At 38.2% G+C, this 17,740-nt stretch overlaps 1 protein-coding gene across 5 annotated transcripts in view; it reads left to right on the top strand.

The window, feature by feature from the left end:
* CTDSPL (CTD small phosphatase like) overlaps positions 1-17,458 on the top strand; it is an 85,707-nt gene extending 68,249 nt beyond the window's left edge. For 3 of the 5 annotated variants that reach the window (XM_075144279.1, XM_075144280.1, XM_075144281.1), the window contains 4 exons: positions 7,072-7,164; positions 8,817-9,002; positions 10,958-11,079; positions 16,348-17,458. In XM_075144279.1, coding sequence (XP_075000380.1) covers positions 7,072-7,164; positions 8,817-9,002; positions 10,958-11,079; positions 16,348-16,390 — 444 coding nt within the window. In that variant the 3' untranslated portion in view covers positions 16,391-17,458. Of the gene's footprint in view, positions 1-7,071; positions 7,165-8,816; positions 9,003-10,957; positions 15,388-16,347 lie in introns of those variants that run through there. The other 2 variants (XM_075144278.1, XM_075144282.1) reach the window with 2 other exon arrangements.
* The last annotated feature ends 282 nt before the right edge of the window (positions 17,459-17,740 follow it).

The following is a 17,740-nucleotide window of genomic DNA, read 5'->3' as shown; positions in this document are numbered from 1 at the left end:
AACTTTTTCAGTTCTTCAAAATACTCTTTCAGGACTTCGGTACTTGACTCTTTGTCAATTTTAAAACATTTTCAAACAGGAAATGATCTAAGGATGGGTTTTCGAACATTGCTAGGCCCAGAAAAAACTACTTGAATGCTGCATTTCTCATTCCCTCCACAGACAAACAGGACATAAGTTGGCTTTAATGTCTGTTGGTAGTTCATACGGACAAAGCTTTATAAAAGTATTAAGGAAGAACAGACATTTCTTCAGTTTTTGTGGCATTTAAGTTCTGTCCCCTTTTCTTCCTGTAAGTAATTTAAGTTCCTCTGATAGGACTTTTTATACACTTCAGCATCTTTAAAAGGTCTGGACAAAATTGCAAGGAGACTGATTTTTATGTCTTATTCTTTAAGAAATTCACTTAAGACACTCTGAAATGGTTTTCAGTAAATGCAAAACACTCATAGCTTGAAAATCCGTCCCCTTCATGTATATCTTAGCTTGCTGTCTTTAATCAGTAAGTCATTTCTGAAAACGTTGAATGAAATAAATTACAGTGCCATAAATTTTCCTCTTCAGACAGACATTAAAGTTATTGCTGGAGACGGGTTTTACTGGTTAATGTGAAGCTGAGCCTTTCTGATATATGAATCTTGAAAATTGTTTGAAACATCCTCTATTGGTTATTGTAGGTTAAAGATAATGCAGTTACTGAGTTGCAAATCTTCCCTGGATGTGATTCAATGGAGATTTTAAATACTTTTATTTTTGAAATGTTGTTTTTTATATGGATTATTTTAATATGTTTGTATTTTGATATTAGAACAATTGATAGATCATAGAGTTAGTTCATAGTTTTGTTTGATTTCCTGTTATGAAACCCGTCCATGTAATTGTCACTCTTAAATATCAGTCAGTGGACTGAAATGTGTTTTAAAGTTGCTTTGACAGTTTTTACACTGTGCCTGTTTTATGTAGAAAAATTCAGTATCTAGGGTACTTAAACCTGTAACGTTCACCAGAGCTGAATGCTTAAAATACGTAAGTGATGTTTTTGGAGATTTATGTTGTGATATTGTCTGTCCTCATTTGATGTGGGCTTTAATCGTGTGTGCTGCTGTAATGCAGACATTTTCTGTCCTAAAACTTTCTAGAATGCTTTTGAAAGGGAATAAAATAAGTTGCCTAACAATTTTGAATGGCTTAGGATTGTGATCACTTAGCTTGTCAAGAACGTATATTTACATTTTGAAACAAAACCCAATAAAAGACTATTTGGGCTTTACAGTCAAGCACTTCAAAAACCTGTTGCTTTTCTGTTCCCCACTGCAAACTTTCAGATTCTTCACCAAACGTAATGCAGTTAAGCACTCAAGATGACTGCATGGCGGGAGGGAACAAAACCAAAAAAAACCAAACCAATTTGTCCATGCCCTAAACGTGAACAGGAGGAAGGCTGCTCTTGACAGAGACGGTCAAGTGAAGTTAGTCTCTGACTGTGCTTTGCCGGAGACTTCGTGTGTAATTTTCAAGGAAATTGCTTAATCCCTCTGTATTTCAAGTTCTTAATCTCTAAAATAGGTAAAAATCTCAGTTGCAGATGGGCAGGTGAAGTGAAGTGAATTGTAAGGAATTTGTGATCCTTGAAGTAAAGGTGATTTATACGGTATGCAGAACAGGCAAAGTCTTGGGTTCCTGTGTTTGTAAACCTCTGCAGGCAAAGTAATGAACTATCATCCAGCGATCTTTTTTATTTAACTGTGATAATCTGAAGGGTGAAAGCGGACATTCTGGCTTAGCCTGATGAGCGTTAACACAGGCTGTAGAGCTTTAACAACTGGTTCCTACTTCAAACCTTAAATTTCTTTATTTACTTAGAGCATAAACTGAACAGATACCAACAATTTTTGTTATCCGTCAGAATTTGTCATCTGCATAATGCTTGTCCATTTTCTTAAGTTTATGTACTCAGTGTTTCATCATTGCATTGGGAAATACTTCCACCTGTTCAAAATATCATGGGATATGTGAAATGTGGAACCGCACTGTCCGTAGTGCGTATCCCTACCTGCTTTACCAGTAAGCCTGGTATCTTATCGAGCAGGAGATTGTCTGACAGAGTATTGTTGTACTTGAACTCTGCCTTAGACAGAACCCCATGGGAAGCAAATGGAGAACACCATTTCAGAACTGCCCATTCAGAAAGAAATTTGAAATTATACGAGATTCTTCAGCTCTCATATATCAAAAATACAAGCTGTGCCAAATTCAATTGCTGTACACTTGAAAGAGTTTTGAGACTGACTTATCTAACAAGTTTTGTTCATGGTAAATGTTGTAATTTTTTGTTGTGCAAAGGAGGTATTCAGAAAAGGCTGTCTTTACTTTGAGGAGTTTATTTTCCCCTACGTCATTTATAATCCAAAGGTCAGAGGGACTTGTTCTTCTATAGGGAGGATAATTCAGATCATCATCTTAAAGGGTGCTTGGGTAAACCAGCTTCCCTAGATTAAAAAACAGCTTTTCTGAACACCCCTTGTCCCTCTCCCATCTTTCTTTCTCTAGCCTAATTTACCTTGTCTTTAGAAAGGATTTGTCATTTTATTTTACAAGGAAATAACTTGTGTGGAGGTGCCTCTCCTTCCTTCTGTTACGGGTCTTTGGATGCCTGCAGAGACTGTGCCCGTCCACAGGGCAGCTGAAGTTACAGGAGATGAATCCCAGGCTTTGTGTTGGAAATGATGGCACAGATACAAAAGGGCAGTTCTAATGCAAGCTGACATTCTTCTGACATTTCTCTCTGGTTCTCTGAATAAAAGGAAATTAGAGCTGGTCCCCCGCTCTACCAAATTATAAGTGAGAAACTGTGGGAAGTCCAGTGAAATGTGTTGCAACTGAGAGTGCTCTTTAGAGGAAGTTTATTGAGGATGAAACCAGTGGCTGGAGAAAGATGCTCAACCTGTTTGGTACCCTTGACGTAACTTCTGCAAGAACACGTCCTCTCTTTCGGAGCATGCTTCCCATTTAACAAGTGCGGAGTGATCACAACCCCCAGATTAGAAACCGTGCATTAAATATAGCTTTAATCCCCAATGGGTAAAGATTTTTAGGGTACGGTGGTCCTTTGTCTTTTATCCAAACTGACTTGCAATGCCTTTGTGCCTTGCTAGCGGTGTCGAAGAGTAAAGAGGGCAGCCAGGAAGAGTTTGATTTGGTGTTACTGGGAATTTCGTTCTTGAATGTGATTTGTTTATTAAGTGAGTAAAACTAGGTTTTAAGGGTTTTTTTTATATTCAGTTAGCAATTGCTTATTTTTAGTTACTGAAAGCTGAAGAAATACTTGGCATTATACTTTGAATGTAATGTACAAAATGTTTTTTATCGGTGGGGGAAAACACTGTTCGAATAACAAACTTTCTTTCTATGAAGGACAAAATTCCTTAATTCCCTTACGGAAGGCTGTGGCCTGGTTCAAGTAATCCAGGATAGGCTGTATCCGTTCTAGCTGGCCTATTCTTGGTTACTTGCACTGGGAGGCAACCACAACTGTGTGAACCAGAAAGACAAGGCTCAAGGACGCATGTTATTTTCTGCTCGCTGTAAAGAAGATGCACCCAGCCCATGAAACAGGAGATTACAGGAGCTTGAGTTGTCATGGGCAGATTTCTTTGTCATTACTTGAAGATTTCGTTGTTATAAAGCTGGTTTTGAAAGTCAATTCTTCGTAGCCTATTTAATTGATGAAAATTGAGCTGGGTTTCTCTTTTGGTTTACAAATACTGAGTCTTTTTAGGGTAAGACTGCTTTGAGGTATAGAAGATGTATGTGGAAATACCAAATGCTTGAAAACAATTAAAGATAATTACTTGTGTTCTGCCATTAGCAGCTGTGAGTACAGAATCCTGTGAAAACATGCCTAGTGCCTGATTTGTGCCTTAACATTTTAAGAGTAAGGTTCATTTTAAATAAAAAAAAAAGAGTGTATTCCTCTAAATTCTTACTGTGATAAGGAAGAAATTAGTGAGCGTACAACACAGGAAAAACTGGAGGGGTTTGTTTTTTTTTTTTTTTTTTAATGCCCTGAAGACAGTATATAAATCTCAGAAAAATGCCAGGAGCCAGTTAGTCTAGAGACTTAAACTGAAGACATCAGGCAATGGAGGAAAAAGCCAAGCCACAAATAACCATGCGGCATTGAGATGCAAGTCCAGCCACTAACAAAGTAAAGGGGAAAAAATTCCAAATGAGGAGGAAGAGGAGAAAAGAGCTGCGCTGTCAGCTGAAGAAAGCTTTTTATGTGAAGTAAACCAAAGAGATTTTGTAGCCCGGGATACCAGTACACTTGCAGTTGCTTCCAAGATCTAAGTAGGACTTCTCAAAAAAAACTTCATGGGGAATAACCATCCAGAGTATTAATATATATTGTTCTGCAAAAAAAAGTGGTCTTTAAAAGAAAAAAAAAAAAAAAGGGGTGAAGGAGTTGGGGCTTTTTAGAGAAGGAGAGAATTAAGAGAAGAAATTGGTGAGACCTCATCCTAAGAGATTGCATTTGTTATTAATAAGGATTTAAAATGAGGAGCGAATCTGTTGGCCAGAGCTCAGTAGGTAAGATTCAAGGCAAAACAGCAAGAGAAACTCAAGTTTCAGTTAGAGGAGATATGGAGGGTGCTCTGTGGTGGATCAGGAGATCTAAACTGCAGGATGGAGGCAACACAACTTAAAAATGCTGTGTACTTACAGCTAATGCTGACTAGTTGCCGTATTGGGAGACCTACAAATTGCCAAAAGAGCGCATATTGCAAATACTTGCTTTTATAAGCCCCCTCCTGTCCGCAAGCCTGTGGTTAAGGAGCTCTCAGTCTGTAGCTGTTGGGTTGATTTAGCGTATGCTGTCTTTATGGAGGAGGTGGGTTATGTTGCAAGCAGCAAAGTTCATATCCTTGGCTTGGAGTTTGTAATTACATTCCAAGTGGAAATACTTCACTGACAGAGGCATAGATAGGGATGGAGAGCGAAGAGGAGACTTCTTTTGCTCTGGCTGAAAACACTAGGTTTTAAAAGGGAAACTAATACTAGATTCCAGCACTAATTATCCAAAATGACTTTAAGACTTTGGGGTGTCCCTTTTATGCCCTCAAAAATAAGTGTAGGAATATAGTTTAAGGCTAAAGAATTAAGAGCTGCTTATGAACTGTAGAGTTAAGGAGTAACTTGCATCTTGCTATCTTTCCTCTTCTAACTGGCAGGTCGGATAGTCTCTTTCTGGGCACCCAAACACAGAGGGATTGCAGCTGTCTTTCTACCTGTGTCTTTAAAAATTTGAAGATATCATTTGGAAAGGAAATACTACAAAACAACTTTGTGTAGTAAGATTTAAGTGAAGAATTAATTGCATTGTTATAGGAGAGGAAATCACTTGGTTTATGCCTAGTGAAATACAGGAAACTTTGCTGTAATTATCTGGAAAGAGAGCGGTGGTGTTGAAGTACATCTGTTAACTGTCTTTAATTCAGAAAATGTCACATTTATTTAATTTATTGGTTAAGTTCTGCTGTGGTTGTTTAAAAAAAAAAAATCTGGGTTATAAATTGTTATCTGTATCAAAGTTTGAATGTGTTGTTTGAATTTGAGGGACCAGAAATAGTTTAGTTAAACTTCATAGAAATAACTTAAAGCAGATCAAGTCTTCATGCCATGAGCTAAAGTAAAGTGGAAAAGTAATTAACATTTCTGCTTTGGTCATTAAGGTACAGCTCCATCATATATGTTTGTAATAAAACTTTGCTTTCAGATTTAGGTTTCCAATTCCAAGTCCCTATTACGCAACTTTTTTCTTCTTTTGCTAAAGGCTTTAATTGTTACACTTCAGTTCAAGATGGCATTTCCATATTTTTCTCCTTCAGGCTTTTTCTCTGGGTGCCTCATATTTTTTACCTCTTTATTAATATTAATCTAGTAAAATACGTACAATTAATCTAGCTCTACATATCAAAGAAATAAATTCCTGAAATTGCATCAGTCTTGCAGTTCTTCCTGAATTCAGTTATATGCCAGACTTCTCCACTTGAAATTTTCAGTATTAAGAATTATTTGCCAAACGAAGAAGATAAAATGCTGCCAATGTTTTCTCTCAAACTTTTAATCTAAGTGCAAACAAGATAGATAAATTTCAAGCAGACTCCCTTCTTCAGCTTCTCAGTATACTGTGAGCTAGTTGTAAGCTTTCTGAGCAGCAGTTATCTTATCTTGGTATTTTCTGTGAAGGCAAATCATCTTGCTTGCCCTGAAAAGAGAGGCAAGGAGGCTTTAATATTTATTAATCATGTTGTTGACAGTAGGCAGCCAAGCTGCCTATATGTTTGTCAGTGCAAAAAGGCAATATAGCGTTGCTGAAACCAAGCTGCTCTAGAGGAGAGAAATCCTGAGTATTTACCATCTTTATGGCAAGGTCACAGTAGAAGATGCTGTAGACTTTGCCACTGAAATTTGAAAGCAGCATTTGCTAGACATTCTGCATGGTGCTATGAAGAATTTTGGTGAAAGCTCCCTGCAGAGCTGGATGACTGATAACTATCCGTAGTGAGATACGGTACTTAGCACCTGGAATTTAAAAAACTAAAGAATTAGCCACAGGAAGGAAATAGTTCCCTATTGTGCAATTCCTGACATCATAACAGGTTTCACCAGATTTATTCCTTCTGTAAAGCTCTTCAGGACTGAAGACACCAGCACCAAAATCGTTTCGGTTGAGAGATCTGAATCCTCGCTTCTTGAGAAGTCTTACTGTCTCGCTTTGCCTTTAATGAGATTTTTCAAGAAGCATCACTCCAGATGATGCACAGTATTTGCAATTGCATAATCAGCATGGGTCTTGGCAGCCCATGCATTCAAATTTCTCATTATTGGATGTCTACTTTTATGTTGTATACTTTTCTTTTTTTCCTTTCAGCATTTCATTTGAACTGCTTCCATGTTAACTTTTGTTTCTTCAAGTGTTAGGATTACAGGAATGTTTGGGTGGTTTGGTTTTTTCCCTTGCCTTTTGCCTTAAACACCATTTGACCTAAATAGTCATTGTCATTCCAGGTTTATGTATTGAAACGACCACATGTGGATGAGTTTCTTCAGAGGATGGGAGAGCTCTTTGAATGTGTACTCTTCACAGCCAGTCTAGCCAAGGTTTGTCCCTCTCTTCATCTCATTAGCCCTTACAGTGCTGGTCAGTGGACTTTTGTTGGGTTTTCTATGGATAATTATTTCCACAGTTGGTACTATCTTAATTTTTCCCCTTCTTTTCTGCTTCTTTGTCTGACAGTGTGTACTTTGTCTGCTAGTGTGTGGGTAAGTGTTTCCATGGTAACACCATCACATATGGGCTTGTCTCATAATGTAGCCTCCATGCATTGCTCATAATGCCGATATGAAAGGCTTACAAGTTACCATGGTTATAGTGAGAAATTAGAACAAATAGCGTGCGAGTAAAGCAGTATATTAAAGCTGGGCATGAAATAAAATACACTGTGTTTAACGCTACCTACATGATCAACCAGTGATTCAGAAATTTACTGCATCTGAAAACTGGGAACGCGTTTTTGTTCTCTCAAGGTGCGATTGCAATCTGGAGTTAGAAAATTAGACATTTTGTAAAGCTTGAAACATCAACAGGAGTATTTTGTGCCCTCTGGTCTCCAGTAGCAGTAGTACCTCGTAGGTAGTTTTGTGGTAGACATTACAGTAGTAGACATGTTAAATTCTTCGCTTCTTTCAACGTATTGTATTTGTGGTGTCTTGTTTGTAGAATTATATGGATTATTTCTAATACTCTAGCATAGTAAGCTTTTACTCCAACCTAGTGTAGAGATGATGGAAGGGGACAGGACCCTGTTTGATCTGCCATAGTGTCCTCTTATCAGAGGATTCTTCCCTGCACTCTGTTTACCATGTTCTGTTCAGTCACATTGTGAAAATCCTCAATAATGGAACAATTTCATACTGCAGTTATATGTCTGGCAGTTTCATAGTCAAAAGATGATTGATTTCAACATCAGTTGAAATCATCTCAACATCTCAGTTTAAAATACAGGAAAATGGTAACTCCTATCCTGCAAAAATATGTTATAACTATCATTTTCAAGTACATGGTTATTTCATGTTCTGGTTTATTTGGATACTTTTCTTTGGACAGTTTATATAAATTGTTGGATTCTAAGCTGTGCCTCACTTAAAGTATCACCTTATATATAAAATGAGAATTTCCCAGTATTGTAGATGGGTATTTTTCCTAATAACATCTTTGTCTGATCTTTTATGGCCCAATTATGCAATTTGCTGATCTTAAGATTCTTACTGACCCAGTTGCTCCAAGGGCATCATTTGAAAAAGCTACGTCAAGCTCAGATGCATTCATTGCAGTTTATCTTCAGAGGCACATGGAAATGAATTGGCTGTGGAAATGGCTTCATATAGATTTTCTGTTAGCATTGGCTGGTTTTATGGTAATGTTAGGTGAGATCTCTGGATCCATCAACTTCAAGGTAACTCCTAGGGTAACTGTAAGTCGACCGTAAGAATAAAACCTGATTGATAAATCACAGAAAGCATTAGAGTGCAAGTTAGCCTTCCATAGAAAGATAGCCGTCCTACTTTTGCGTTATCTCTCTATTAATCACTTCAGGTTTGCAGGCATGTAAGTTAATTAACAAGGAGCAGGGAAGAAGATGAAGGAAGGGCATTTTTACCTGAAATTATTTTGGGTCCCTTCTTTGTATAGTTCTGTGAATTAGCCTTATCTGCACATTGCTAAAGTCATGTTTCTAACTTCTCTTTTTAAGTATGCAGACCCAGTAGCTGATTTACTGGATCGCTGGGGTGTGTTCAGGGCAAGGCTCTTCAGAGAATCCTGTGTTTTCCACCGAGGAAATTACGTGAAGGATCTTAGTCGACTGGGACGTGAGCTGAGTAAAGTTATTATAGTAGATAATTCTCCTGCATCTTACATCTTCCATCCTGAAAATGCAGTAAGTATTCTTAGTATTCGAAGTACTCAAGTGTAACTTTATCCTTCTGGCCCTTGCCCAGACTTTGATTCAGAAAATAGCCTTTGGGAACGCTAATTTGTATTAGTTTCTGTATTTCCTTAGGCTGCAGGTAGGTTTTAGTATTCACTGCCGAGTGGTAAAGGGCTGCAGCAAACTGATCTTGACAGTGTGTCATAGTCATGACACATGTCATGTTCATCTGCTTTCAGTTTTAGCTTTTGGCATGAAGTCCACCAGTTTTGAGAAATACCAAGCGGTCTAGAACCTGAATAACTAACCTAGCTCTAAAAAGCGAACCTGCCCTCCCAGCATAGTTTTTGGTTTTGGAGTGGTGATTACAGAAAGGATGGTCTACTTGAACTGCTTTCGGTTCTCCATCTTTTTTCATTGTGTGAATGAAAATACTTTATTAATTATACTTAAATCATTAGAGAAGATAATTAGTGCTTTACTGGTTACTATCTGAGTTCGGTATTCGTGGCTAAGGGGAAGGAAAAAAATCAAGATCCTCGTGTTATGCTTCTCCTTTTAAGTATTTTTGTGATAACTCGCTTCATAATTGGAAATGTTAGTCAACAAGTTCATCAAGTTTTAGGAATAAGGATAAAAGGCTTGCAACAGTACTTCAAGGGAGAATAATTGGGAGCAATGCGGATTTTCACTGTGTGTTTCCTGTTGGCTCCAGGAGCTATGATGGCATGGTCTGGCACTTCCTCCATCCATTGCTGCAGTCGGTACAGATGCTCAGGTCTGTTTTGTAGCTGCCAGGATAGCAAGTTGGAACTCGCCTTAGATCTACTGACTTTTAAACAACCAGACTGTGCAATGTTTTCTTTGATGTTTTTAGGCTGCCTTTTTTGTGAACTGTTAAAGTAGGAAATTTTTATCAGGAACACTGTTTTGCATGGTCCTGCCTTTCTGGAATAGTATTTTTTTATGCGTGAGCTATTTATCTTGCAGCAGTCAGCTTCTAAATTCAGATCCTAATACTGTGATGTCCTAAATGATTGGGTGAAAACATTTTTCTGGTTGGTGCCGCACGTGGTTTAAAGCTGCTATTTATAATAACCAGGAGCTGTAGCTCTAATTTATGTTCATGGTTAAAATGAAAAACCTGATCCAGATCGTCATTTGGTATTTCGGAATTCAGTGCCAAGAAAATAATGAGCTGTAGAAATTTGGGAGATGAAATTAAGGGCCTTGTCAGAGTGGTTTAATCATGTATAGAAAAGTGCTGTTAGCTAACTGATATTCGAGTCTCTGCAGAAACCAGAGCTTGTAACAAGATCCAAGAGAGTCTTTAAAAGACCTCAGTATACTTCCGTAGTGAAGATACACAGAACTCCTTCCCCAAATCCAGCCCACATATTTAAGAAGTATTATTATATGCATTACTTTCTGAACTTGCTCTCAAGTTCTTGTATTTTAATCGGAGAACTGTTCTGTTCTGTTCTCGCTGTTTAAATATTTCCTCCGCAACCTCATGCCAGAAGGGGTTGTTGCTGCATGCCTATGTTTAGTGACTCACACTGATAATAGAGGGGAAAAAAAGACTTGCCTGTAAATAAAGCATCAGAACAGCTTCATAACCTGTATCTTCCTTCCAGTCTATTCTGAATATCAAGGAGGTAGAGCAAATTGAGCTGTCCAGTGGTGGGTCACGTAGGTTACCTGGACATGTAGGAGAAGGTCAGCTGCATGCCGACTGTTTTACAGTTGGAGTTGGAAGGTCAGCTGTTTTACAGTTGGATTTGGGGTTGATGTTGCATACTAGAAAATGTGGACTTGAACCTGGTACTCCGCTTGAACGCTAATGACTAGCAATTTGCCTTACTGTGATGGCAGTGAGTATTACAGGACATCTACGCAGGCAAAACTCACATGTTCTTCACATCATGAAGTCATCTCAATATTTATTGGTTGCTTTGTTTCAGGTGCCTGTGCAGTCCTGGTTTGATGACATGACAGACACAGAGCTGCTAGATCTTATTCCTTTCTTTGAAGGACTAAGCAAAGAGGAAGAAGTTTACAGTATGCTTCATAAACTCTGCAACAGGTAGCCCTTAACTTTGACTGACTTCTGCTACTAGATTGCAGTTGCTAGAGGCTGTCTCCATCTTCTTCAGCTCTTTCAAATGTAAGCTTTGGGGAGGTCACCCCTGTCAGAAGTGCTACTCTTGATCTTCCTGTTACATTGGACACGAAGGACAATCATGAGTGATGCTATTAAGCCTTCAGAAGCCTGACTCCTAAGGTCATGTGTTCAGACTACTTTTTTAAAGGAAAAAAAAAAAAAAAAAAAGAAGCTATTTTAAATGGGACTCTTTTAATGAATTTCATAAATGGACATCTTTTACTGGATCAGCTTTTCTTAAAACATGCCAAAAAAGAAGCTTGTATTTCAGCAGTTGAATTTCTCTCCCTTTCTTCCCCTCCCACTATGCAGACAATTTTACCCCCCTGCTTAGAGCAGTTGACCTGACTCTGAATTTTTTCTTACAGAATGAAGTGCCTTTTTGAATGTTATTTTAAGATAAAAATTCATTTTTGTATAAGACGTATTTCCAGACATCTTTTAGTCTTGTATTGTCTAAATGCTTTAAAAGGAAAAAGGAAAAATTTTATAGAGCACTGTAATATATAACAAAGGAAAAAGTTGAAACAAAGATGCTGGGTTCCTGTCTCCACAATGACATTAAGTTGTATTACATTTTGTCATGCTCAGAAGGTTTAAGCATTTGTGGGAGGGGTGATTTGGGTTAATTACATGGTTGTTTCACTGATATGATTTTGGGCACAGTTTTGAACATATCTGCAGTTGTTTGAGTATTAGGGAATGATGGAATTGAGAAAATAAGGTGGCTAATAGATCTAAAGCACCTTTTCTTCTAGACAGATGAAGTTCTATTGTCTCTGCTTACGCACAACTGCCATGCCTCTCGTTTTTTGGAAAACCATTATCTTGGGAGAATGGGGAGGAGGTCTATTTATTAGTTTAAGATTCTTTTCTTAAAAAAACCCATCTGGGTAAGCTGGATCTGTATTGAGCTGTTCGGAGTACTTTTTTCTTTTAATTGCTGCTACTGTATACTCACCAAATGGAGTTGACCATCGGCTGTTATACTGTTTTTGCCACTGTGCCTGTGCTATGAAACATTTTCTGTAAGCTGCAAACTTGGGCAATAAATAAAATGCAGGCTTCATAACCCACCCCTATGTATTAATCCTATGGTATCTGATATACCAGAGAACTCAGTTAAAGGTGACCTGCAAAGGATTTTTTTTTTATATATGTATAATTTTTTTTTTCAATTGGGTGAAGCCCTCTCCTTTTTTTGGTATATAAAAATGCAAAAAGTATTTTTCCCACATCTCTGATTTGTTTTTCTTCTTCCTCAAGGTGTAAGGTACAGATCGGGAGCTTTATCGAGTCTTGCTAGAAGGGCAGAAGTTACTAGCCTAGACTAAAAGTGGTCCTCTGGCTTTGGAGTTAAGTAATTCCTGTCTCTGAATCCGAGAACCTGCTTAGCATCTTCTCTAGTGTCATAGGTACCCTTTCAAAAGAATAACTTTTAAATATTTTAAGCCTTTGAAGAATAAGGCACACCTTTTTTTTTTTTCTTTTCTTTCTCTCCTTTCCAGTGTCACCTTTTAATTATTTTCCGCACCAGAAATCTACAAACAGAAAAATTACAGCTATGTTTGGCTGTCATCAGAGAAAACTAAATGGAGTAGTTGGTGCTTCTAATTAGCCTTGTGCTAAATTCTGAATAGTAGGTCCCCTTTGCCTTTTCTATTTTTCTCGAAAAGTCTTGACGACTTGGAAAAAAATTTTTGCGATGGACTTGGATTGTCATCCTTGTCTAAAACATTGGTGAAGCAGCTTAACAAATTCATAGAAGGGCAGGCCAGCCTACGCAGGCAGTGAGTAGACTGTCGTAGGTGCAGTATAAAACTGAGAGATGACTTGCCCCCTTGCAGTGCAGCTGTGCACCAGCTGCGTCTCGTAGCGAGGGATGTTAGAGGCAGTCCCGTGACACTCGTGAGTCTGTACGGCATCACCGTTTTGTTTTCTTACCAGTTGGCATTACCTTAGTACTGTATAAATCTGTGCCACAACAAAAGACGAAACTGTCAAATTTTAAAACCTACGTTGTTTAAAAAAATAATTAAAAAAAAAAGGACGTATGGATTCTGGTTAGTCCATTAACGTTTACTTTCCGTTTAAGATTGTTTAATTTTGTATTTGACTTCAGAGTAATGAAACTGTAAGCTGCCAAAAAGTTGTTCTCTGAGCAGTATTTTCAACTGTGTTTGTAGCTTCTAGGCTTCAAATACAGTTTGCAGGGAAGTATTCAGGTTGTAGTTAGTTGTGCAGGTATGATAGGAATGGCTGAAAAAATTCAAAGACTTTCTCGCTAGCATTAGACCAAACAATCTTCCAATTAGACAATAAATAACCCCACCGAGACATTACCATTTAACGGTTGTGACCTGTTGTACGTGAGACGAACCATGTCATTAATTTGCATTTATGAAAGCAGCGATTTCATGAACCAGTTGCCTTAAGTCTGTGAATGAATGTTGATTATTAAAGTGTCTTGTATTGTTTTAAAATCCACATATAATGGACAACTGAACTTCTGCACCAGCTTCTGGAAGAATGGTTCTGATGATGTTCTGTACAACCATACTTGTTCTGTATTGTTTGGTTTGGCTCTTGAAATACACAAATTTTAAAAAAAAACACCAAAACTTATTTTAACTTAGTACAGCATTAAAATGACACCTGGTCACAATACAAAGGCGAAAAACTTAGCAGCAGTTTGGATCTCTGCTAGTATCTTAAGAGTATTTTCTATAACTTCTGATTTTTTTTTTTTTTTTTTAAAGTTATTCCCATTGAAATAAAACTTGGAGTGCTTTGCAGTCAGATTTCGACTTCTTTGGGTATTCAAATTTGGCCAAAGGGATCAAATTGTCATAGTTGTTTATTTTGACACTATCATCGTACTTGAAATTTCAAGTGTTAAGTTTGCGTGAATATATATACGCTATATATTTAGAGTTTCTACATTTTAACAAAGCAATATAGTTCTGTCCATAAAGTCAGATAATGAGCGGAATGTTTGTAAAATTTGCAATACGGGTATTTGATTGTATTTTAAATACAAGATTTTAAAAATTAAAATAGGAAAAAATACTTGTTTCCTAAATCTCGTGCATATTTTGAAGTGCAGTTAATGCATGCAGGTCACCAGGGCTGTTATAAACCCTGGTTTTCAATTCTATTTCTGGATATTATTATATTATTAGAAGTATTAAAAAGTCTTTTCCAGTTGGTCATTCTCTTCAGCTAAAGAAATGCTGCCTGGCCTGAAGTTCTGTTGTCCTTTTTATGTCGGGTTAAAAAAGGTTTTTTGCCTGTATAGGTATTTTTAAATTAAGCTGTAAGGCAGAATGCCTTAGACTCTTGAAATTCAACTGAAGCGTTACGATTAAATTGCCATTTGTAAACTAGGGCTGTGCGCAGAATACTTGTTAACCACCAGGAAGTGCGGCAGGTTTTGAATGGAGGATCGTAGCAAATGTACAATATTGCTGTGTTCATTTAGGTAGCTTTGGAAGAATAATTTGTCTATTTGTTTTGCCCTTTAATCTTTTTTAAACAGCAAAGTTATACATGGAAGAAACTCAACACCTGAAGAGATTTGGTTATCAGTGTATGCAATCACTTTATCACAGCATGATTTTGATTAGACTGGTTGGGGACAATAAAGTATCGAAATGACACTGGTGTGTACTGATGTTGCAGCTTTTGAAATTTCAGTGTAAAAAAAAAAAATCTGTAGCTATATAATTTACAAACACATAATCCTATGTTTTACAGATTCTTTTTAAACTAATAAAACACAGTACCGCACAGCCCTATTTGTAAAACAAAAACAAGTTTGTGCCTCTGATTTCCAAGGTGCTGTGATGTTTTGCCTTTGTGGGGCGAGGAGGGCAGGTGAGACTTGCGTGGGGCAATTGCTTAAAAATCTCTGGGCTAACTATGCAAAACCAGCTGTCAGTTTTCTGTTTCACATTATATTGTAAAAAACCAGCTGACTTTTTTTCTTTCTTGTTAAAGATCTATTGGGAACTTCCTAACAGAGGAGTAAGCAATGGAAATGTCTCTTTCTTCTTTCTTTTTTTTTTTTTCTAATAATGGAGCTGTTTACACTTTTAATGCAATGAACAATCCAGCGATACTTGAGAAACACTACAGATACCATATGAGTGTTTTCAGGAGAGAGAAGTGTTGTCAATCAGGTATTGAATGGTTTCTTTACTGTCACAAATAAAAAATTTTAACAATATAGTTACTTGTGCATGTAATACTTCTCTGGGAAAAAGAATTTCTGCACTTCTCCTTCAGTAATAGTCACTGCCCTGATTTGACAGGGACTTTATTCCTGCTAACGCACATCCGTGTGAGACAGTAAAATCACCCATCTCTGTTCCACTCTCCTCCCCCTCTCCTCTTTTTAAGTCCTGCACAGGACTCCTTATTGACTGCCCTGGCACCTGCTTGTGCAAACAGAGCTGATGAACTGCTGATGAACTCTGCTAAATAAATTGGTGGCGACTCTGGCAGATGTTCCAGCTATTTAGATCTCTTGGATGAGATCATACAATAATTTGTTTAAGTCTCAAAGCTGTGTGACTTCTTTTGAAGGGCTTACTTCAGCTACTTGAATAGCTGTTCGTAACATCACTGCCATATCCAAATGAATATCTGAATAAAACACTTTATTTGGTTCGAAAGTCTATTTTGGGACTTTTTATCTGACACAGTAAGACTTAGGCAGAGCCTTCCTTTCTAGGAAAAGGCACATATTATTAATGCTTTATGAGCAGAAAACCTCAGGCCTGTTAGGATAAGCAGCTGGCTCAAGATAGCACATTAGTTGCAATTAAAAATATTTTTTAGTTATTCCTATGACCGGTTGGAATGACCTAGACTGCATTTGCTCTGTACTGGTGGGTTGGATTTTTAGGGGTTTTTTTTTGTTTTGGTTTGGGTTGGTTTTTTTTTTTTTTTTTTTAAAAGTTTTACCAATCTCCTTAGCTGCTACTTAGGATAAAGATGCCTTTCTTTCACTCAGTAACACGAGTATTTCTAAATTCATAAAACAGCTCATTTATAGTGGTGAGAAAGATACTGTTGTTCTGTCCTAGCTGATTGAAAGTAAGTGTTTGAAAACTGAATACACCATAGGTTATATATGTATATGCTTTCCAATATTTTTTTTTCCCTTTTTATTGTGTTCTGACTCAGAAGGAAAGCCAACCGCTCTGAAATTCCCTGCAAGATGGGATAGGGCTCTTCCAGGTGGGCTGCAGCTCCAGGGGATCCTGCAATCTCCAGCAGTTTTCCTGGCAAGCGACCTTCGCCATCCAGACTTCCCACCAACCCAGCTATGCTGGCAGGAGACCAGGCAAAGTCCTCCTGGACTCCTCTGTTGGTTCTGCTGGAGCTACTGGAAAAATAAATGATCTTTGGGTAATATATTGGTTTTGACAGGTTGGCAAACTCAAACTTGGAAAGCTTCCAGGCGTGTTTTGTTTAAAGCCTTCTCAAGTGCTATTTGGAAGGGAGCTGTGCGGAGGAGCAGGTTGTCCTGTAATTGCCTCATGCCACGTTAATCAGCGTTTCTGAAGCACAGGACATACACTAACACCTTGGACTTGATAGGGAGTAGGTCTGCTTCTGCAATTACGCGCCTTCCCAAAGAGCAGGTCATAAAAGGTTAGATTTGGTCATCGCTTAAATCGGCAACAAACTGCATTTTTGAGGTGATGGCTGTGTCAGCTTAGCTGTATCCCCGGACCTCGGTGGACCCTGTGCTGCAGTCGTACCTCCCACCGCTCCTCTCTCCGCGACCGGCATCGTTTAATTTTGCAACCGCCTTTTAATTTAGTGATGTAGACACATTGGATCGGGATGGAAATTGCGGGAAAATGCTGGACAAAGACAACGAAACGCAGCTGGTCCCCGTCAGCCTCGGCCATCGTCTCGGGCTGGGCTCCAGCTAGGACAAGGCTGTCGCTGCTTGAAGGCGAACAGAGGAGTCACCGTTAAGCCAGAAACGTGTCACCCCCTCTGAGAACCGCTGTGCTTACTGATGAGGAGGGTTGATCGCTTTGTTCATAGAAATGCAATGTTCACCACCTAGGAGTTCCCAGCATTTCAATAAATGTTGCACTGGAAGAGTCTGAGGGTTGTTGGAGGAGTTGCTGGCTTGACAGTGGCTTGTTTTCTGTGTCAGGTTTTAATGGGCTTTTGTGGTAAAAAAAACAAATTTCTTCACAGTGTAATGTTATGATTTTTTTTTTCATGCTTTGATTTGGTTTGATAATAAACTCTCTCTCTTATTTTTTTCATCCTCTTCATGTCTGATAATGCATATAGTTGAGGTCCGCCCCTAGAAATCCCCCTCTCCCCTCCGTATGCCATTCTCCTTGGGGGAAATACTGGGGGGAAAAGCCAAAACTTTATAGAATCAGGCCAGAAAATTCTCCTCATTCCATTCCTGTCCCAACTCTTTGGACTTGCTGGACTTTATTAAAGATTAAAGCCTTGACTGCTAAGCATCAAGGGCTTCTTCCTCTAGCAGCGTATTTGGCAGGTAAGTTCGGTTCCCATTCTTTTTTTGTTAACCTGCTGAGAT

The sequence above is a fragment of the Calonectris borealis genome, chromosome 2 (genome assembly GCF_964195595.1).
Source record: "Calonectris borealis chromosome 2, bCalBor7.hap1.2, whole genome shotgun sequence".
In the NCBI taxonomy this organism is placed as follows: Eukaryota; Metazoa; Chordata; class Aves; order Procellariiformes; family Procellariidae; genus Calonectris; species Calonectris borealis.
Note: the sequence above shows the minus strand (reverse complement) of the source record. Positions and strands in the feature narration are given on the sequence as shown.